Genomic DNA, 23468 nt, shown 5'->3' with positions numbered 1-23468 from the left:
TGACTTGTATGAATTGAAAAACTTTTTCAGTTTTAAAATTTCAGTTGACACAGATACAGATAAAATGATGAAATCATTTTACAGGATGAAATCAAGAAATTCTAGCCAGGTTTATTATTTACTCTTCCTGAAAGTTATTGGTACACTAACATCATAGTGTTATTGCTTTATTTGGAGTTTTTTCTGTTTAATAAATAAAAGAACATAAATAATAACTACAGCTTTACAAAAGGAAAAATGCCACTAAATGTCTCTGACCTTTATCCTTCCAGTTGATCTCTGACCACTTTTGCTCAGATAGCATTGTGGCTTTATGCATCCAAGAAGTCTGTGATTGAAAGAAACAAAATCTGTGACCGTGTGATTCTAATGGTGGATTTATGTTATGAACAGCAATAATATCTCAAATGTTTTTTTACCCTATCTCACTGATGAGATTTGTTTTTGACTTTCTTTCTTGAAAGACACATTTCAATGATGTTGTCAATTCTTGTTGTCAAACAGCCTGGCATAGCTCATTGGCTATGTGGGTGTGTGATAAAACGTTTAATTATCTTTTAAATAACTTTTATTAAGCAAATCTGGCAATTACACTTGAGATTCAAAAACTCTTTTCTAAGCTATCTCTGTAAGATTACTGTTTAAAAAACATGTTTCTCTTGTGATGGTTTTAGAAGATCTTTAGAGAAATGGCTCTGATGCAACTGTTTAGAACTGGTGACAGGAGATAGATAGTTCCAGTAGTAAAACGTGTTGAATAATTGATTTATGAATTGTGGCCTCTTCACAAAGTTAAATTCATAGCTTGTTGATATCTGAAGATAACTCTGGTGCAACTTTATACTTAAAATGTGAGGTAGCGTGGAAAAATCACAGACTATATTGTCTTTTGTTCAATTTCTGTTCAATGTTAAAGAATAGGCACTTTATTTATTTATTTGTTTTGCATAATGCAGACTAATTTGCTTAATTGAATTAGGGAAGGTACTGAAAGAGACCAAACCCTTAATGGATCAGGACCTGCACTGATTGCATATAAGACTGCAGGGATGTAGTGAGGCTAATATCTTACATACTAACTTCAATTAATTTTTAAAGAAATATCAAACATAGGTTTTATCTCTTCTAGCAATGAAAATTCTATATTGAAATGCATTATTTATGTGTAAGGTAAATTGCATTCTAGCTCTTCAAGTCCACAGGGCTTTGAAATTTTCCTTTCTGTGACTTTGCAAAATTCTGGCTGTATCCTCTGTCCTACATCTGTATACCTCCTTGGTGTTACTTGGAAGTTTTCTTGTAAGTTTCGTATTTCAATTTCAATTTGCAGTTATCCTTCTCCAGATTTCCTTGGCCCATATGTACGTTTCTGGAAGGTGATACATTTTGTAAAGACACTATTGTAATATCAAGCCTTATAATACATTGTAAGCATTTTAGCTATGTTAATTTTGCCACAGACCTCTTTAAAGACATTTACATATCTTTGATGATAGTGACTTTCTGAAGTGCCCAAACTCTGAGATGTTCTTCACTAGAACTCTAAATTTCAGGCTTTGGGGGTGGGGGTGGGGGGTGGGGATCTTACTGGATTTACTCAGGTAAATGGGTTTGAACCATTTAGTATCATCTTCAGAAACCTCTCTGGCTTTTTTTTGATAATATGTCAAACTTCTTAATACAGAAGTTGCTCTTAATGTTTTGGTATGTTAATAATGCATGGTTCAACTTTTCCACTCCTTGTTTCTCATAATTTTTATTAATATCATGAACAGAAATTACTTTTTCCAATTTGCATTTATACTGTATGCTGATTATATAATTTCTTCCCAGGGCACACTTTGTTCCTGAAGCTGAACACCACCTTCAGAATTATTTAATTCTCTTCAGATTAATCTAATTGACCTTAATTTTTTCCTGAGTGTTGTATTCAAGAATTTTCCAGTTCCTCACCCCCCCCACACACTGAATTTCCTTCATATTTCTCTCCTTTAAAGGTCTGAAGGTGGAAAGTAATCTTTGTGGTGTTTATGGACTGATCAATTTTCTAAAATCTTAATTTTGAAATTTTAGTTGGCTTTAGATGTCATAGCAAGAGATTAATATGAATTATTTTTTCCTCTCTTAACAGCTATATTCCAGCTTTATTATTTAAATTATGAGAAATACTTAAGGATGAACTGTTTAGTTTGTTGTTGCCTGTGAGTTGAGGCAATAGCAGATCAAGACTCAGTTTTACACTTGAATCACTTGAAAATTCTTTAGTGCATGTAAAAGTTTGCATTTGTGTATCAGTACCATCATATAGTGTGAAATGTAGATATTACTGGTGAATCAATGCTTTTGCAAAAATCATAGGGACCTCAGTTGTTGATGCCAGGGCAGTTGCAAGCCTATGTCTCCCATCAGTAAACTCTTACCACCTCTGACTCTATTCAGCAACTGGCATTCAGTAATTCACAGAACTACACTGTAAATTGGATCACTGCAGAAGAGGCAAGATTAAATAAAGCCTCAAAATTACTTATCTGTTTATTAACTGGGATTCTTTCAGTGATTCAGTTTGTATATCACACCTAGTTATCTTACTTCAAAGGAAGGGAGAGAAACTGCAGTATTATCATAGAATCATAGAATCATTAAGGTTGGAAAAGACCTCCAAGATTATCTGGTCCAACCATCACCCTACTACCAATGTCACCTGCTAAACCATGTCCCTAAGCACCGGGTCCAAACTTTCCTTAAACACCTCCAGGGATGGTGACTCCACCACTTCCCTGGGCAACCCGTTCCAATGCCTGACTGCTCTTTCTAAGAAGAAATATCTCTTAATTTCCAACCTGAACCTCCCCTGCTGCAACTTGAGGCCATTACCTCTAGTCCTATTGCTAATTACCTGTGAGAAGAGGCTGACCCCCCAGATCCCCACACCTCCCTTTCAGGTAGTTGCAGAGAGCAATGAGGCCTCCCCAGAGCCTCTTCTTCTCCAGACCAAACACCCCCAGTTCCCTGAGCCGCTTCTCACAGGACTTGTGTTCCAGGCCCTTCACCAGCTTCGTAGCCCTTCTCTGGACATGCTCCAGTGCCTCGATGTCCTTCTTGTTCTGAGGGGCCCAAAACTGAACACAGCACTCGAGGTGAGGCCTCCCCAGAGCAGAGTACAAGGGGATGACCACCCCCCAGTCCTGCTGGCTGCACTATTCCTGATACAAGCCAGGATAACATTGGGCTGCTTGGCCACCTGGGCACACTGCCGGCTCATGTTCAGGTGAGCATCAATCAGCACCCCCAAGTCCTTTTCCTCTGCACAGCTTTCCAGCCACTGTGCCCAAAGCCTGTCATGTTGCATGGGCTTGTTGTGGCCAAAGTGCAGGACCCGGACCCAGCACTTAGCCATGTTGAACCTCATCCCATTGGCCTCTGCCCATCAGCCCATCCTGTTCAGGTCCCTCTGCAGGGCCTTCCTACTCTCCAGCAGATCGACACTTCCCTCCAACTTGGTGTCATCTGTAAACTTGCTGAGGGTGCACTCAATTCGCTCATCCAAATCATCAATAAGATATTAAAGAGGATGGGCCCCAACCCCTGGGGAACACCCCTGGTGACCAGTTGCCAGTTAGATTTCACTCTATTCACCACTACGCTCTGGGCCCAGCCATCCAGCAAGTTTTTAACCCAGCAAAGAGGGACGTTTTTGTGAGTAAAGAAAATATGCATTGAACCTCATCCTGGACTGAAGATCTTATACAATTTTCTTTTGGTAAACACATAAATCAACATTGTTGCTGGAAGAGCAGACCTGCGGTTCACTGATCACTCATTCTTATTTTTATCATGCCCCATTATAAGTGTAGGGGCCACGATTAGAACTGTCCCCAGTTGTCTGAGCTACTGCTATTGATGGCACTGAAATAGGTCAGTGATTGAGCCTGAATGAGATGACTTTAGAGAGCGCTGTTCAACTCTTGATTCAAAATAAGTAATGCAGGAAACTAGATGTTTGTCCTTTGAAATTGAGAACATGTTTACTGGAGATAATGATGGGTGATGATGATGTTGAACTTGCTAGCATTAAGTTGATATGTACTCATTGCTGATGTAAATATTTTCTGTTTGAGTTCTTTTACTTCCTTCTTAACAGGCCTATTGGTACTAGAATTGGTAAGGTTTATTTTATATAATCATTTTTACTTTGCCTAAACTGTTGTCCCTAAAAATAAATTTGATACTAACAGGAAATGGGAGATATTTTTTTTTTAATAATAAAAAAAAATTCTTAATAAAAATTGTTAATATATATATTTTTTTAAATAAAAAAAAAAGACTGAAATAGAAATGGAATTGTAACATTAGAACACAAGGGAAAAATGAATACTTGGAAGAAGAATATGGTCAGAAGCGAAAGGAAGGATAGAGAAAATAGAGTAGCAGTTGTAAGATGATCCTTGTGGTTTCATCAGTGTATTTTATTTTCCCTATTTTTTTCTACCAGCATAAAAGAAAACTGTTGTTTTAACATACCTATACAAAACCTTGTACTAGTGAAAGAGTACTGCACACACAGTGATTGAAAGAGTACTGCATACACAGTCACTGTATGATATCATTAAGGAGTGCAGACCAGAGATTTCTATAATATACTGATAAACCAATGTTGTTTAGTTTTTACATTTCAAATGAAAGAGTTCCTATTTTTTCCTAATCTTTCTAGGTTTTTATGATTTTGTTTCTAAAATTATAATGCACACAACATCCTTCAGTCATAAAGTAGCATTTTAAATCTAGGGAACACTCCCTCTGTAAGAACTACCATCTTATGTTCTTATTTTGGTGAGAGAGAAAATCTGTAAAACTTTGTTTCTGGGTTTCACTTTTATCTTAGGCAACCTTTGCTACTGATTATACTTCTATTCTCTTTCACAACTCAAGCCCTTTTCTGTAATGATGACCATTTATATAGACAAAATGACCCTCTGGTGCCTATTAGCATTGCTTAGGCAATGGCAGCTAGGATGTGATGTGTTACCTACCTCCTGTGTAGAAGTCCCAGTAGTCTCTGAATGAAAGTGCTAATCTGATTTGAAAGTGCATAGCTTGCTACTACAAATTGTCTGTTATTTGGATATGGAGATTCAGTTTTTTCCATTTGTTTTTCCATTTCCATTAAAGAGATTTCAACAGTCTTACAGTATAGGGAGACATATTTATTAATTATTTAGCAATAGCTTAGAAAAACAACATTGAAAATAATATCCTACCTATTCCCTGACATATTCCAAATACGTATTAAAAATATCACTAAAATCTCATAGCATTGAGATAGATAAAGAAAGGGATTTGAATTTTGAATTATCTATTTCAACTTCTGTTATCCTTCAGAACCTTTGTCTGAGTGAAAATGAAAAATCATTTTCAGTAATTTTTTTGAGAATTTCAGCCTGCCATTTTATTTAGAAACACTTGCAGCATGCTTTACATTGTTTTCCTTTATCCTTTTAGCAGACAGAAGATGCAGCACAGACCGATGGCCAGCAACAGACACAATCTTCTGAAAACACAGAAAACAAATCACAGCCAAAACGGCTTCACGTCTCAAATATACCATTCCGATTCCGTGATCCAGATCTTAGACAAATGTTTGGTGTAAGTACTCATGCTTTATTTATGCTTTCTTTTATATTTGCATTGCAATAGGTACTTAATATTATAGGCAATATTGTTAGAGATCTCTCTGATTTAGATTGTTTAACCATTTTCAGTGATGATTTTCTTTCCATATATTTATAACAATACATTTGCCAATCATAGTTGGGAAAAGAAATTCTACCGATTCTACCATATGTGATACAGATTGGTGTAGTCTATATATTGTGTAGTTTTACATTTCATTCAAAAAAGCTAACTATGTTGTCTTAAGATATTAAATGAGTATATAATCCAGCTGTATTCATCAGGATTTATATTCCTGTATTTATTGATTTTGGACAGTGTGATGTAAAATATTCAACATTTGACCTCATGAGCAAGAGAACTGAATCTATAGAAGTGAGACATGGGCTGGTTTTAAGCAAGAACTCTGGGAGTAGGAATCTTGACCTACCCCCTCATAAGTATTATAGATCTATAGGCTTCTAAATTTTTTATCAGTGTATTTCTCTAAGTCTCTCAATTTTTGCTTTTGCTCAGGCCATCAGCTACCTTCATGTGCATTGGCTGTTTCACAAGTCTCATACGTGCCATCAGTTCTAGGCTCATAACCATGGAGAGGTTAGACCTGGTTTCTTCTCCCTGCTCCAAGAACTGTTAGGTTTATTTTTGAAAACTCACTAAATACAATCTAGAAATAGTACTTGAGCAGCTATTAGAACCCAGATTTTCCTTTTCCAGGCTAGTACTCTTTAGTATTTGTGTTCCTCTTGCTTTCTTCTTTCTTACTAAAATTTAGGTCTCTTTGTTACAGTTCATCTTATATGGAATAGCATTAATACTGCCTGCCACTATCCTTCTCTTGCTCTCTCATGTTCAGTTCAGACTTAAATTCTTCTAATATCTTTGTGTGTTAAGACGTTTTCAGCTTTTATTTGTATGAAATGAAGAAAACATTCACTGGAAAAAAAATTCCTAGTATGGCACTGGGTAATGCAGGTGACTGTGTTACCATATATGACTTGCTGCAAGTAACCTCCCCTAAATACAGCTTACAACTCATCAGCAAAATAGTAGAAGGCATAATAACCCTCTAGAGAGGAAAAATGCAAATTTCTTTAAATTAAACAAACCACTTAAAATAGATGGATTTTATTTGAAAGTACATTAAAGGAAAGTATTTTTTAGGGATTTTTGAAATTTATAAATGAACAAAAACTACATTTATTTTCAATATTTCTATGTCTTAGGTCTCAAAAGACTAAAACTGAAGGATGACTGGAGTTTTCCAGCTTTATAATGACTTGGCAACAATAAACTTTTAGCTTCTGACTTGATATAAAAATAAAATTTCTGGAAGTGTGAGTTTAATTAGATATCTGAAATGAAATCATAATGCTACATCTTGAACACGTTATGCACATGGCAGATATATATATATATTTAACATTGACTTGAATACAGCAGAGGAGGATTGTTTAAACATTAAGTCATTGTCTGCTTAGAGGTTAAAGTAGTTAAAATATTAGTTAATTAGATGGTGAATACAAGAACAGAAATTAAGACAAGGGACAAGAAACGATAGTTGAATTTCATAAGTAAGTTGAAACACTTTAATAAGGCAGAAAAGGAATGCTGTTCTCTCTGTCCTATAAGTGTTTGTTATATCTTAAAAGACTGGAGTACATCTTAAAAGACTGCAGTTCCTTGGTCTGTTGATAGATTTTTCTTCATTTGCCTGCCTCTAATTTCTGCCTTTTTGTTTAATCATTGTTTGTGTCATTCGTCAGTGTTAACACTGATCTATACAGCATGTTAATGATATAAGAAACAACAGAAATGACCCACTGATATATTAGAGTGTCACATCGCAGAATGTGCCATCTCCAAAAGTGTTCTAACTAAACACTGCCTGAGTCAAACATTATTCTCTTACCGAAACAAGTCCAACAGAGCCTTTTTCTTTAGGACAGCAACTGTGGTCAAGTTTTGTGTGCATGAACAATGCCTAGATGATTGTGAATGCTATTGGAAGGTAGTTACTGTAAACATTATAATAAAGTGCAATTCTGTGGGAGAAAAAACCATCAACACATAAGTATCCATTCTAGTTTTCCAAACTACCTTCTAGGATGACAAGAATTAGGTAGGGAATAATGGACGTACCTTTTCAACAAGGCATATCCATTATTTTCAACAAGCCACTGACAAAACTCCCACTTAGTTACTTCTGCTTTACAAGAATTAGATTAAACCAAACTCCTTTACCTGTTCTGGGAAGCAACTGCAAAAAGTTTTCTGAAACAAATGTCCTTTAGAGGATAGGATGACCAGAGGGCGACAATATTCATGTGGCCATTAATCCTGTCTTCTTAGTGATGTTTTATTGTACTATAATCAAATTAACTCTACAGCATATTACATTTAAAACAATTGGTGATGGCAGCTGGACTGGATGAATCACCAGAAAGTAACCTAATATATGAAAAGACAAAACAAAAACAAAACAAAATTGGGACTTTCAATTTACTGTTTACAATTTAGTGATGATATCCTCTTTGTCAGAACATCTCATTGAATTTAAAGTTCATAAATTAGTATGTGGAATGATCATGACAAGTATAATGACATTTAATATTGATTTGGCTACTCTTCAGTGTGTCTTTTCTGGTGCTTGATTGTCTTTCATTTTATATTTCTTTAACTTTGTGATATGGTGCATCAATTTCTGAAACAAACATTTGTACTTTATATGATAAAGCATTTAAAGCATTGAAGTTATCTTTTTTCATGTTAATTTTCTATTTCTTTGCAGCAATTTGGTAAAATCTTAGATGTTGAAATTATTTTTAATGAGCGAGGCTCAAAGGTAAGCAGTTTAATTCACCCAATTTTTTTTATTTTTTTTTAATATTTTATATAAGAAAAAGGAAACAACTGCACTGCTGTAAAGAATAACATCTGAAACTCCATGTTAGTGGAAACGTCTTCTGACTTGTCATTTAGTTTCCAAAGCAGAAGGAAAATCATTGGACTCATTTTGTATCTTTTAAAGGGGGTAATTTTAACTACTCCAGGCTGTCATCTGTTTTATAGGAATGTTATTTCTGCTTTCTTTATTCTCCAATGATAATTGCCTTGTTTATTTTATAAGATGAGTCCATGCTTACAGGTATTTTTAAGCAGGTTTGTATTAGTGCACTTTTTTTCTATTAAACTGAAAGATGGTAGTAATACCTAATAACTATCTTCTTCAGTAATTAAGTGAGAAAATATGATTGTTCCAGAAGATTTAAGTGCAGATGTTTTCCTCTTTAGTAAAAGCTTCAGTACACCAACCCTTTGAATAAAATCTGTTTTAACATTTATTTGATAAAAGAAGTTCTTGTAGTATTATAAAGATTTTTTTTTTTTTTTTTCTGAAATTTACATTGACTTAAACGCATACAATTTTCTGGATATTTAAGAAATAAATCAAGACAGAATAGTTATGCCAACATTATTGTCATTACCTGGTTCAAAACTGTTTCTAGTTTACTAGTATGCTTCACCTATGATATAAGCTGCATTATAAGGGTTTATGCATATGGCATATGTGTGTTACCTTTTTCCTGTTTCTCCCATGGAAGAAAAATATAATATTTGACTAGCATTGTTTCAGTCTTCCTGCAACTCTTATATATGGTTTATTACTAGTACTAGAATTATTTTCCTGTTATAAAATACCATAGCCAGTCTTTTTTTTTTTTTTTAAGGTGAACCATAGATATCATAATCTCTTATATCAGATATATTTTAAAAATTTTGTTATTCTTTTCCTTTTAGGTGTGAGTATTTGAATTATAAATTTAAAGCCACCACTCACTGTTTCTTCCTCTTCCTCTCTATGGAATAGCTCAAATTTTCTGCTTTATATTTCAAAATTATTCTTACATTCATTCCTTAGTACCCTAGCCTACCAGTCCAAAAACATTTGGAACATTTATTTGTTTTTCAGTTAGCAATCAAAACTTATGGAATTTAGTGGCTTACAATGTGGCTTATTCATAGACAGTGGCAGATCTTCTGTATTGGCTGCAATTCATTATTATTACATAATGGCTGTTCTGTAGTTTTTGAAAATAAAAATAAAAACGTTGATTGTCCAGAACCTGTTCCTACCACATCATTTTATCATTTTATAAATTTCAAATTACATTATGACATCCCACACTTTGCTTGGTTCTGTCTGACTTCTAACCACCATGCCTGCATCACACTGCATAAGTTTAAGCCTTTTGAGTGGTTGGGGGACATTTCTAAACTGGGGTTTTTCACTACATCCTACAGTAGTGAAAATATGTCAGTGCTTTGTGTTACAAGCAAGAGATTTTTCTATGGAGTTCTGTAACATCACTACCTGTTACACATTTTGTGCTAGAGACTTTCAGACCTATTATGAAATAGTTCTAAGAATCCAATGCTCAAGCTGCCTCTGAATAAGCAACTGAAACAATAAATAAACAACAATAAATAAAACAATTCTGAGATATATCTCTTTGTTTATGTATACTGCTTCTTGTCTTGTTTTGAGTTAGCTCAGGTATATCTGCATAGTATTGTGATTTACAGAGGTACTCTGACCTTCTCTCAATTAAATAAACTGAAAACAAAAACAGCATTAGGAGTAACAGAAATACGGTTATGTGTGTGTGTGTTTTTTCCTTTTTTTTTCTTCGTTTTTTTTCCTAATCTCATCAGTATAAGTTACTCTGTAGGATTTAAGATGCACCTCATTAACATCCCATTCCTGATGGTGCTTATCTGTTTTTACAAAACTGCAATTCCACCAAAACTAAAAAGACTTCTAAGTGGCTTCAAACTAAGTATAGCTACAAAAGTTTCCAGGATCAAAATACAAATTTGTTTCAAGATGCAGTTTGGCATAGAAGCATTTCTAGATTTTGTTATTGTTGTTCATTTCTTTTGAGTCCAACAATTAATATTTGAACAGATTCCTGCAAAAATAACAGCAGTAAACTCTTTTTCTTACCATAGTATTAGAGAAGAACAAAATTGCAGATTCAAATAGCATTACCATAGAGCACTCAATATTTAAAAAAAATTACAAATGAAAGTATTTTTTTTTAACTCTAAGATATTAATACCAATTTCATACTACAAATTTGTTTGATTTGGGGCATAATAATAATAAAGGTAATTTTCCTAGAATCACGTGTCAACTCATGATTTTTGAAACTTCTTTTTATGAAATCAAGAAGGTCAGTAATGCTTTAGTGTAGATCTTGCAACCTGTGTTAAAAAATAAGTTATACCTTTGTCAGTTCTCTGTTGATTAAGGTAAAATTAAAAACCTGTGGTAATTCTGCTATTATGTCAAGCCAAAAGTAGAGCATGGTGATTTTTTTGTGTGGCAATTTGCAATATTTTTAGAAAGAAGTACATGGAATACCAAAAATGTGGAAGAGTTTCCAATCACCAAAAAACAACTTTGCTGCTTAAGTACATGTTGCTTTGCAGAAACTGCTACAGCCAACTTGTATTTTGTTATCTGTGGAACATTTCAGGGCTCAAAGATGGCAAACTAAGAAAGGCTTTTGCCTTCCTTCACCTCTCTTTTCTTACCATTCTCTGCATTTACTAGTCATCTTGGAAGGACAATTTGATATATAACATATTTCTGTACTCATTTTAAAGCTAATCTCTGTTTTAACACTTCATGTGCTTCCTTGACCAACCTGCCCACACTCTGGGCATCAGTAGCTCTCCACAGAGCTGTGCATTGGTTTTGTCTGTTGGGCACAGTTGCAAAGATACAGGAACATCAAGTAGCTTTTTTTTTGTTGTTGTTATTATTATTATTATTATTACAATTCCAAAGTAATGCTCTGTATGGCTATGTACTTAATATATACTGACATAAATCTGTGTGTACATGTATGTATTGGTATATATTTGATATATATTATGTTAGCAACTCTTTCTTCAAATAACAAGAGCTCCAATGCACTTCACAATTTAAAACAAAACCTTTTTGACTACTTGGCTATTAATAAGTCATTTGACAGACTTTAAAAATAAAACGCAGAAATCTACATTACGGGTTAATAAAATATATAGTATGCTAAGCCAAAGTAACTGTTGAATCAGCTGCTTTTAAAATACATGCTCATTTGTTTGTCTAACTGTTTAAATATGGGGTGAATGAATATGTGATGTCTGATTGAGTTTCTGTGTCAGCTATGTAAAATTAAACATTTGCATAAAAAAATCTTAAATAGAATTATAAGAATAAGTAAAATATAAGAAATTAAAAAATTACAAGTGTTCTTTTCATAATCTTTGAAGTTCTTGTCTTATCTTGGCTTGTTGCTCCACTTTGTACCTCTTTCCAATTTTTAAATATAATTAGGTTTTTATCTTTCCATTCAGTTGTTTGAAAAAAATTTAACTGGCAGCACTGTGAGCTATTAAGACTGATTGTAAAATTTTGTAAACATATCCCACCAAATGTTCCTTGCTGGCTGTTGAGGGTGACAGTTCAGCAGGGAGGGGAGAAAAGAACAAATAGAATTTGAGGAATTGTGCAGAACTAGGCTTGATGCATTGATGGCTTCAGTGATGGTTTCTGCTGTGAAATTTTCTTAGCAGAAAAGAAAAAAATCTTCTTCTTAGATGGGAGGAGACAATTAAAGGGTGAATAAAAGTTTAAAGTTGAGGATTGTTTTAGATACAAGAACCACAGAATCATAGAATGCTTTGGGTCGGAAGGGGCCTTATAGATCATCTAATTCCAACCCCATGCCACACCTCCCACTAGATCAGGTTACCCAAAGGCCCATCCAGCCTGAAGGGATAGATGCAGAAAAGCCTATGCAGGCATCTAAAACATAGGATTAGTACTGAGGAGGGGAACTTTCTCTTGAATACTCCTGGTATTTTGGGGGAAAAGAGAGCTATGTGCTTGGTGTCTGATGATAAGAGAGGAGATCGTGGCTTTGTCCTAAAATTGTGGAGGGCAGAGTGGAGTCAGGTGTTTTGAGAATGTTGTTAGAGTACTTGTGAGCTCAGCATTCAGTGGGCCTTTAAAAGGAAAGAAGAGAAAAACAAAACAAAATAAAACAAAACAAAGACAACAAGTTTAAAATATTTTGAAGAGCATGGAACAAAAAATGCTATGTACAAAAAAAAAAAGTCTCTTCCTATTGTATAAACTGGCATGCATCATTGTGTTCTTCTAGTAAATAAAATAAAATAACGCAAATACCAATATACCAATATACCAATGATCCTGATTAAAATACTTTGTCCATGAATTAATTTTGTAATTCATATTCATTGTTTTTATCAGTGCATGGTGTTAATACTTAGTTTTGCCTTGAAAAAGTGCAAATGTCTTCCATTCCTTCCTCTTTTTTCAGTCACTGTGTAAATAATAGGTAGAAACACTGAGAGTAAGTGGTTGAATACTGATGACAACATTTATTGAATGGACTGCAGAACTAGGAGGGTGAAAGGAAGGATAAAGCTTGAGGAGATATGATGCGTGGCTTATTGTTGAGCAATAAAACAAAAGTAAGACCTTAATTCATACTTCAACCTAAAGTAAAAGCAACGAAAAAGGTTTTAGTAGGACTTCAAATACTTGCAGCAATGTCTTTCTTTATAGAAGTGGACGCGTATAGCTTCATAGCAAATGTTTCGTGTTATGAAACACCAAGGATGATAGAAGCTTATTGGTTCAGAAAAATTCAAGAAAGCGTGCATTGTAGTGCTAATGTAAGAATTAATTCAAAGGGTTGGTGTATGTTTCTAAAATGTTTTTTTAATGTCTGATTTTAATATATATACATGTATATTTATATTTGTAAATGATGTTTAGTTTAATTTAGCGCAGGAAAAAAATAAAAATAAAAGAATTTTACTAGGGCTGGAAATATATGTTTAGCCTAATGCTATAAAGAGAAGTATTTGTCCTGAGCAGAATTTCGTATTAGTTGAATATGCTCCTGTCCCACTAACATGGGATTCTGGAGTTTTACCAGTTGCATGTGGAAAGTACAATACATAAACAGTAAATGAACCAGTTAAAGTTACTCAAAATGTTTTCATTTTTATTTCTTTATCAAAGTTTCTTTTTCTATTCACATCATGTGATTTTTTTTTGATCTGTTAATACAAGGAAGTTTATATTTTTATTCTAAAAGTATTTTTGTTTTGTTGGAGGTTTTCTTTTCTTTTTTCTTTTATAAAAAAAATAAGTAAAGGCTGTATAGTTTGACAAAAGTTTAAGTTACCCTAGTGTTGCATGGGAACAATGTTTCTTATGATCACAACAGCATGATTAAGTAGGCATTGTTTTTAGAGTATATTGACATTCAGTGTTGAATTCTGTGCACATGTTTATTTATTTTGTTGAGATATCTGCATGTCGTTAAAATGTGGTTCATTTTATTTTCTCATTAGTTCATTTTTTTCTCTGTGAAGACACTGTAATTTTTTTTTTTTTAATTTCATTTTCTTATTGTTAGATTTATTTTCCTCTGTAGAGACACGTAGAAAGGTATTTTTGGTATCATTCTTTGAATTTCTCAGAGGGTACTATGTAACTGATGACAGAAAAAAATTGTTCACATTTGTCGCTTATTTATTGCACATCTCAATACAATTATAATTTTTCTAATTTGCATGTTACAGAAATGAAGCAAGGACAAGAAAATATTAAATTAAAGAGAGAGAACATAAGCAAACAAGTGGTCATTGACTGAAATAATAATGTGCATGTTGTTTTCCCCCCTTCTCCCTCCTGCATGCAGGGATTTGGTTTCGTAACTTTCGAAAATAGTGCTGATGCGGACAGGGCGAGGGAGAAATTACACGGCACCGTGGTAGAGGGCCGTAAAATCGAGGTGCATGTTCAAAATATTTTCCTTTTCATCTTTTTTATAAATGTCTGCTTCACTCTCATTTGTTGTTTCAGATGCATCATTGGTGTCTTCTGTGTGCTCCCCTTTCCCCTTCCCATTGTTTATATATATATTTATATATAAAGAGAGAGAATCTGGCCTTACTTGGGTTTTTTTATTATTATTTCTTTTGTAATTATTATTATAATTCTCATTATTGCTGAAAGGTGGATGAAAATTGAACAAAATGAAAGCTTTAGCATTTTGAACTTACTATTTTGGATATTTTGTAAATCAATGGGTGCAGTAGATTCTAAAAAAAAAAAAAAAAAAAAAAAAAAAAAAAAAACAGCCAACAAATAAATTGAGAACAACAACAACAAAACAAAGCTGTGACAGACAAAACAAAAACAGCAAAAGAAGGTTTTTTTTTCATTTTTTTTTTATTTGGTTTGGTTTTGGGTTTTTATCTTTTCTTTGTTCTTTCTTGTTTGGTTTGGTTTCTTTTTTTTTTTTTTTTCTTTTTTCTTTTTGCTGCAGGGTTGATGTGGGATCCACAGTGGCTTTCAAAAAATCAGATTGGGAAAGAAGCATCCAAAAGATGTATAAGAAAGAGAAACAAAGACAGACTAGAGACCAACCAATTTTAAGATTTCATTTTTAATGAATTCATCAGCCTACTTTGGCTGGGTGGCCTGACCCTTCATATCTATTAAAAAAAAAACAACTAACAACAACACAAATGCTTTTTAGTACCACTGGATCCCCTTCAATACTGCCTCAATTGTATTTGTTAGAATAAAAAAAAAATACCAATTGAAAATGCTGTCGTCTTTTGAGTAAGATGTTGCATATTTTGCCTTTTCATTTTCCCCCTTCGACGGTAGCGCTTAGGGCCCTCACCAAACTCTCAGTAACCATGGTAACTGTATACATACCCATGCTGGCGATGGTGCTGAATGGTAAGTGGAGAAGTCCATCTGCCGTTTCACGTATTTAGCACTAATACCACGTGAATTTTTTTGACTTGTTGTATTAAGTTTTCTTGATGCTACATTTTTTTCTATATTGGTACGCCTGTAATTGAGTGTACGTTTTAAGCAAGCCTGGGAGGCACTGATTGGATTGAGGATATGACTTCGTGCACATCTTACTCAGATTGTTAACTCCATATTGTGTTAAATAATGCACCCTCTTTTTATCCTTTTGTTAGCTGTGATTTTAAAGCTTGAATGATTTTGTTAATTCTTGCAATGAAAAAGGCTCTTGTTCCAAGTGTTGAATGCTAGATGTTGCTTTTCCAATGGTACTTCTCTTCTAAAGGGTTATGTTGCACACTGCTAAAATTCGTTTGTCCTTTTTTTTTTTTTTTTGGACATTTTCTTTGTTTCCTTGTACCTTGTCTCTTTCCCTTCTACTCCACTGCATGTTCTTTCATATAATCTTTCTTTCTGTTTTGAATATTTATTGTATCAGTGTTATCATGGAATACAAGCATGCTCTTAAGTCTTAAATTATGCAATACCTTTTAATTTGCTTTTAATGTCTTTTTATTAAAGTTTAAATGATATGACGTTGCTTTATTGAAATGATTTGTAAGTTAAAATGGTTATGAAAGTAAATGTAATTATAAATAGTATGATTTTGTTATGCACCTGTTGCCTTCTATAAATTAAATTGCTTTTTTTTTTTTACATGACTAATGGCAGTAATAATGCATGCATTTAATAATATAACAGACCCTTCCTGTAACCCTTTCTAATCCAGTTTTCTATGTGCTTAGGTAAATAATGCAACAGCACGTGTAATGACAAATAAAAAGACCGTCAACCCTTACACGAATGGTAAGTGCATGAGATCTCAGTGCTTTTTTGTTTGTTTGTTTATGCACGTGAAATCTCATTCTTCTGGTGGATGGGTAGTCATCTACTCATGAATTGTCACAGTCTGTATCCCCTGCAACTTCTTGGCCTTTGTCCAATGAGCCAGTAAGGAAACATGTTACAGCTGGGTTTAATTTCCATCCCCATAGACTTCTGCTGATTCACAGGTATGGACATAGCATGCATCATTTTGCCTGATGGGAATCTGAGTGTTTAACGACAGTGGCTTTTTTATAAGAAAATATACCTGGTAGGGAGGCATTATTCTCTTCTAGCTTTGTGCAGTGTTGATGTTGTGATGAATGAACTAATCAGAGGATTCAGTTTTGCTTGGGTGACGGAGGCCAGCAAGAAGAATGTCTCTGTCAGGCATGAGGTACTTTTTGGTACTGAGGCACTCATCTAGGCAAAGATCCCTTCTGCACCTCCCTTCCACACTTTCTTAGGAGTAAAGGGCAGCTTGTAATCTTTTCCATGGAAAAAATCTGAATTGCAAGTTACTTTAAAAGGTTATTCTAATACTGACCTAACAGGTTGGTATAATTTAGTACATTAATGATAAAAATATAATCTATAGATATTTGAGGGAGTTGGAGACAATACATTTTAAAAATGTTTTCTCTGGCAGTGTTTTATCATGTGCTCCAGAAGTTATTTGCATTTGCTAGTTCAAAAAATGCTAACAAGTTCCTAACTCAATGTCAAACAATAATAAATCAATTGAATTGAATTGCAATTACATTTTCCAGATTTACTAGAATGTGTAGCAGTAATTATTTACTTTCCAATTTAATTTAGCTTTTCCCATCCATTAGAAAACAGATGAAATCTGCACATACATATATAAAGATTTCCACAGTTAGCTTAGACTCTTTTCCATTTTGAAATATTTTCTATATTTGAGCACTCATTAGTAAGGTTTTACTAAAAACTATGGCAAACAGTGGCTTTATTTTTTAGTTAGTTGTAATTTTTTCTTAACATGGTGAAAATAAAATAAAGTGATGGCTTTCACTTGACGTGATAATTGAGCAAGTTATAATGATCTGGAGAAGAAGGCTCTTGAAATTCCTCATGCTTTCTCAGAAACTGTTTTCTTCCTCATCTTGTTTGTAAATTTATTTGTAAATTTTGTTTGTAAATTGTCAAATGATCCAGATGGGAAAATCTCCTTCATTATTAATGCCTTTTAAAACATCTCAGTGAATCTAACAAAAGAGACATGAAGCTTGACTGGATCACATAACAAGATTTTGCTGCAATAGGGAGCTAAATTAACTATATGATATGTACTAAGAACTTACTCTGCTATATTGTGATGATAAAAATATAAAAGTAGTTTTGCTATAAATGATGATGTATTCATATTTGTATTCATATTACATCAAGGCGAAAACACAGCTAATTATCAAATATCCCATTACATATCAACACAGCCAATGCTGAAAGTAGAGATATGAGATTTTAGGAGTATGGTTTTGGGGAAGATTCTTGGGTCATGCATTGTATTTATTTATATCCAAAATTGAAACAATTAAAATTTGTTGTTAAGTGTTTCCCACTTGAAGTATTTTATGTCTGTCATTTTCCAACCTGTTCTATCTGGACTGGATCTCAGTAAAAGTGTGAAACATCCTCCTGAGTGTAAAAAAATTAGCATTTGTTTGTGAATCCATATATCCAAGGTTTTGCATGCAGGATGTTCTTTTGCCTTTTGACAGGGATCTACCAAGACAAACTCTGGTTGTAGTTCATAAACGTTGATTTATTTGTTTACTTATTCTAACTTTTTTTAATGTCTGGGGTCCCCTTAAGTAAACACACAAGTGGAATCATGTTCTTATAGCACAGTCACTGCAATCAACACAGAATGAAGTGTAACGTGTTTCACAGCTTAATTGGTGTTTCTATGACTAGTTACCCTGTCATTTTGAGATTCTAGTTCTTTATCTTTTTGTCAGGAATTAACCAGTGCTACAGCTGATTATTAAATATTATTCTTGTCTAAAGTAAAGGTTCTGTCTTTTCAATAAAACATAAAGATTATTATTACTATTATTCTTTTAATTCTTCTATGAGCCTGTTAGCATTTAAACAATACTTCTGAGACAGGCAGCTAGAAAATTTTTGTTTATACATATCTACCTCTTTTGAACCACTTCTTCATTAACATGTGGCTTGATTTTTCAAAGTGTATGTGGGGACTGACATGTTATTGGCAAGTATGGAACACATATCCAGGCAGACAAATGCTGTGTTAGATAAAAACATATGAGGCCCTAATGCTTATTGTAATTTAAAAATAAGGTACACAATAAGATACACTCTGTTCTGTCTTTCTTTCCTGGATACTGCTGATTGCTTGATAACAGGGCTCACATTGTAAATATGATTGCAAAACTCAGCAGATTTTTTGTTCTTTTTGATATAAGCAGGTTAATTCAGATAAGTGGCTTGCTCTTATGTACTAGTTGTTTTTGAAATAAATAAGCTTGCCAGTGACTTTGGACAACTCCTGAAATGAGTAGTTGATAAACTGAGTTTATTCTCAGACAAAATGATTTTGATGGCTGTCCTCATGTGCTCTGAAGATAGAACTGCTTTTTCATTGTGAATTAATTCAGTGTCAAGAGTTCTACTTGCTGGCAAAAATACTTCTGAGACATTTTTAATGTTCCAGCCTATCCTGTGGAATTGAGAATTATGTACAAGTACATTGAGAGAACCTCAGCATGAATGAGGAGCGTGAAACAGAGATCAGTAAAGGAATATTTCAAAGTTTATACTTGCAGAATCTTGAATTTGAGTCTTCAGTTGATCTAAACTTAGATTCAAAATTGGAGCTAGTGATTATTACCACAGTTATATTCCCTCTCTTTCCCTTCCCTCCTTATTTTGTTTGCAAACAGGAAGAAAGCATTCGGTATCATAGGACTTCTTTGCCACAAATGCATTCCTCAGGCAACGCATGCTTGTCTCCCCTGTGAAGCGAAAATAATTTTTTCTACGTTGCTGTGTCCCACTTTCTATCAAAGCTTTTTCTGCTGTACAACACGTAATTATTTCCTCTCCTTTAGCAGGTTTAATATGTATTTTTTTTAGATGACTATATAAGGTGGGTTTTTTGGGGGCATGAAGATGTATTATTTGTTTTTGTGGTTGGTTTTTACGTTTTGAACTTTTATAGTTTCAACTTGAGGGAGAAATTGTGACAGTAAGAGAAATGCACAAAATAACAATCACTGCAGAGAATTAGCTTCCTCCAGCTGCAGTTGCTCTCTTGATTGATTAACCCACACAGTTATGGGCCAGCACATTTGTAGCTGACAAGATAAAGTTAAGTTTAATTGCTGTTATTTTCACAATGAATGTATTTCCTGTACAAGCTTCAAAAAGTTAGATGATTCAGCCATCAGTGTGAGAGAGGTACGGAACTGAAATATGAACATGACTTTCAGCTGTGGAGAGTAACCCGTTTCTTCCATGATCTTATTCTTTCTCTCCGGAAAATTGTGGCACTGAGAGTATATCTAAAAAGCTGAGAGGTATCTGTCAGCTTGTTTGACAGCAAAAGTCTGCACGTGTAATTCAGTGCAATCATTCATTTCAGGCAGCATCAGTGAGTGATCTTTGAGGACGCAATGAATTTGAAATACTAAATATTCACTAATCTATTTTAAAAATACATATATTGAAAGCCTCAATATTTGGATGATTTTCTATCAGACAAAATTTGGCTAAGAGTATTTGTTTTCCATGACATTCCTATATACAATCCTGTAGTACTTGAAATTGAGGGGTGAAGTAAAAATCCTTTGATATTTTCAGAAGGAATGGCATTTTCCAGCTTCTGCAGGTGTCTTTTACATGCATATAGCAAACACAGTTACTCCTGTGGAGCAAACTGCATATGGTGCTGTGCCTTACTCTGAGATTATTAATGAGTTGTGTTTCAAGAACACCTACATGTATCACGTTTCTTACTGAACAGTTACTTACTCATAATCAGGTAGCATGTATCTGTGGTGGTTTTCTTCAGCTGGACAGCCAAGCTCCACCACAACCACTCTCACTCCCCTACTTCAAAGAAAAAGTGGGAGAAAATGGTATGAAAAGATCTCAAGGCTTGAGATATGGACAGATCACTCAACAATTATCATTGGAGGCCAAACTGACTCAGCATAGGGAGATTAATTTTTTTTTTTACCTATTACTAAAAAGCTAAAATTGTGAGTAATTAATAAACAAAACAAAACAAAAAATAAAAACACATTCCTCCATCCACCCTCTTCTACTTCCTCCCCCTGAGCAGCACAGGGGAACGGAGAATGGGGGCTGCGGTCAGACACTTTGTCTCCACTGCTCCTTCTTGGTCACTCTCTTCCCCTGCTCCATGCGGGGTCCTTCCCACGGGATGCCATCCTTCCCGAACAGATCCTGCGGGGGCTGCCCACAGGCAGCAGCTCTTCAACTGCTCCCACATGAGTCAGTACCATGAAGTCCATCCGTCAGGAGCAAACTGCTCCAACATGGGTCCCCTACAGGTGGCAGCTCCTCCCAGACCCCCTGCTCCTGCATGGGCCGCAGCCTCCTCTAGGCCACATCCACCTACTCCACCAGGGCTCCTCCACGGGCTGCAGCATGGAGATCTGCTCCATGTGGGACCCATGGGTGCAGGGGGACAGCCTGCTCCACCAGGGGCCTGTCTACAGGCCAGCCGGGAACTGCTGCTGCATGCCTGGAGCAGCTCCTGCCCTCCTGCTGCACTGCCCGGGTGTCTGGAAGGCTGGTGCTCTTGCCTTTCCTCACCCCTCTCTCCCACCTGCTGTAGCACAGCATTTGCTTGTTTGCTTGCTTGCTTGCTTGTTTTTTCCCTTTCTTCAGTCTGCTCTTCCAGAGGCCCAGTCACTGTTGCTCATGGCCTGGTTGTGGCGAGCAATGTATCCTTTTGGAGCCAGCCCTCAGTGGGGAAGCTGCTGGACTCTTCTCACAGAGGCCACTCCTACAGCCACTGCTACTAAAACCTTTCCGTATAAACCCAGTACAGTATCAGATAGAGATGACAGTATTTTTAAGGCTAGGAGTAGCTTTCTTTTGTGTTACTATCGAGATTTTGTGTTAGATTTTTTCAGTCTTATAGTGGCCAAGGCAGAAACAAGCCTCAATACTGTTTGCATTTAAATTCTCCCAATCTTGGCCATTCTTGATTTTGAAAAGCTTTGCTTCAATGCCTTGATTGTATTTTGTTTTGAATCTATTTGAAGTACTATAATTCTATTTGAAGTACTATAGTTCTTGAATTTAGCTTGCATTTTTATTTATTCCCATTTACAAACAATGCTTCCCACTACTCTGATAAAATGTGCTTTTGGAAAACCCCCAATTTTTCATTCTTAGCAGTTTATATAGTTGTTTAAACACTAAGAAAAAACTTGTACTTATCTGAAGTACTTTTGTACTTTTGTACTTCAGACAGTCTGAAGCACAAATGTGATGTGGAAAAAAAGTGGCCCTGGAATTTGACTGGGATTACAGGGGGTGCACAAATATCTTTCCTGTCACAAATACCTTTCCTGTTCAGTGTCTACACTTTTTTTTATTATTATAATTTTTCTTCAGAGTTCAGAGATGAATAAAAATTCTCGGATGATTTTATTGTCGTGTAATTTACACTAACACATGCTTATCAGAAGTAAATGTCCAGTATATGAACTGTTTTGGCCTCACTGGCTTGTGAGCAGAGACTTAAAGCAATGAAAGAGAATAGATCTACTCTAGAGTACTACATGATACCTGAACTAATTCTGATTTAATTCCAGAAATGTGGGTTCTTTTTAACTGCATTGCAGCCAGGCTGATTCACCTAATAATTTGCTCCAGTGCTACTTGCAGTACAGTCATGACCAGAGAATTTGTTTCCTTGCTTACTTCCATACTTCAGAATCAGAATGTTCTGATAATAAAGATCAGTAAATACAGCTGTAAAATTTCCATGAAGATGACCTTTTGTAGAGCCATTCTATGTGTGTATCTCCGTACAAAAATTGAAGAAAAAACATCATGTTATTATTATCACTAATTGTAATATTAACTTGTTTATGTTTTTATGTTTGCTGCAGGCTGGAAATTAAATCCAGTTGTTGGTGCAGTTTATAGTCCAGAATTCTATGCAGGTAAGGATTAAACTATAGTTGTCTATGCTGCGTTTTATTTTAATGTGTTTTTGTTGTTGTTGTTGTTTGTTTTTTTTTTTTGTTTTTTTTTTTTGTTTTTTTTTTTTAAACACATAGAAGTACAAATCATATATTTGGTGTGAAGTTTGGTTTCTTTGTTTAATTCACGTTTAATTCATGTTAATTCATGTTCTGCCAGTCATTTACAGATTTATGATGAAGGTTTTAACAGTTACCTGGGAATCCCGAAGTTTATGTAGAAGATAAATGAATATATTTTATTGGAAAATAGATAGTAAAACATGGAGTATACTGCAATATCACAGTATTACATTCGATTTTATATTTTATTTTATTCTATTTTTAGTCACTTTGCTCCTAGAATTATTTAAACTTATTGAACAATAAAAAAAATCTAAGTTTATATTTTATATATACATGTACATATATACACACAAATGTATAGAGTAACTGCATTCATAATTTTTCTTGAACATTTTTCTTTAAATTTTATATTTAGTTGCTCAGACTTTAAAAATTTTGTATTTGTAACCTTCATTATCTCTAGATCATTGAGATGGTTCTGATTGTGGGTACAATTTGGAGTTGATGAAACTTTTTCCTTTTTCCATTGCTAGCAACAGTTTCTAAGTATGCTATAGCAGCATCACTGAAAATGTTTGTACTCCAAAACTGAGCTGATTTTAGAAGAACTTGAACCCAGTCTATAAACATAATCACTAGCAAGTCCAAAAAAGCCATATACAATAGAGTTAATAATTTAAATCTAAGGAAGAAATAATAACTGTAACTCCAAATGTTTCTAATAGGTAACAAAGTTGTCCACCTTTCTTATTATA

The 23468-nt window shown here is 34.5% G+C and overlaps 1 protein-coding gene across 24 annotated transcripts in view; it reads left to right on the top strand.

Moving 5' to 3' along the window:
• The window catches only part of RBFOX1 (RNA binding fox-1 homolog 1), a 681896-nt gene that overhangs the window by 568020 nt on the left and 90408 nt on the right, over positions 1 to 23468 (top strand). For all 24 annotated transcript variants that reach the window (XM_032197974.1, XM_032197969.1, XM_032197973.1 and 21 more), the window contains 5 exons: positions 5500 to 5643; positions 8462 to 8515; positions 14463 to 14555; positions 16336 to 16396; positions 22555 to 22608. In XM_032197974.1, the coding sequence (XP_032053865.1) occupies positions 5500 to 5643; positions 8462 to 8515; positions 14463 to 14555; positions 16336 to 16396; positions 22555 to 22608 (406 nt within the window). The remainder of the gene's footprint in view (positions 1 to 5499; positions 5644 to 8461; positions 8516 to 14462; positions 14556 to 16335; positions 16397 to 22554; positions 22609 to 23468) is intronic.

Source organism: Aythya fuligula, chromosome 15 (genome assembly GCF_009819795.1).
Source record: "Aythya fuligula isolate bAytFul2 chromosome 15, bAytFul2.pri, whole genome shotgun sequence".
In the NCBI taxonomy this organism is placed as follows: domain Eukaryota; kingdom Metazoa; phylum Chordata; class Aves; order Anseriformes; family Anatidae; genus Aythya; species Aythya fuligula.
This window is presented reverse-complemented; position numbering and strand designations above follow the sequence as displayed.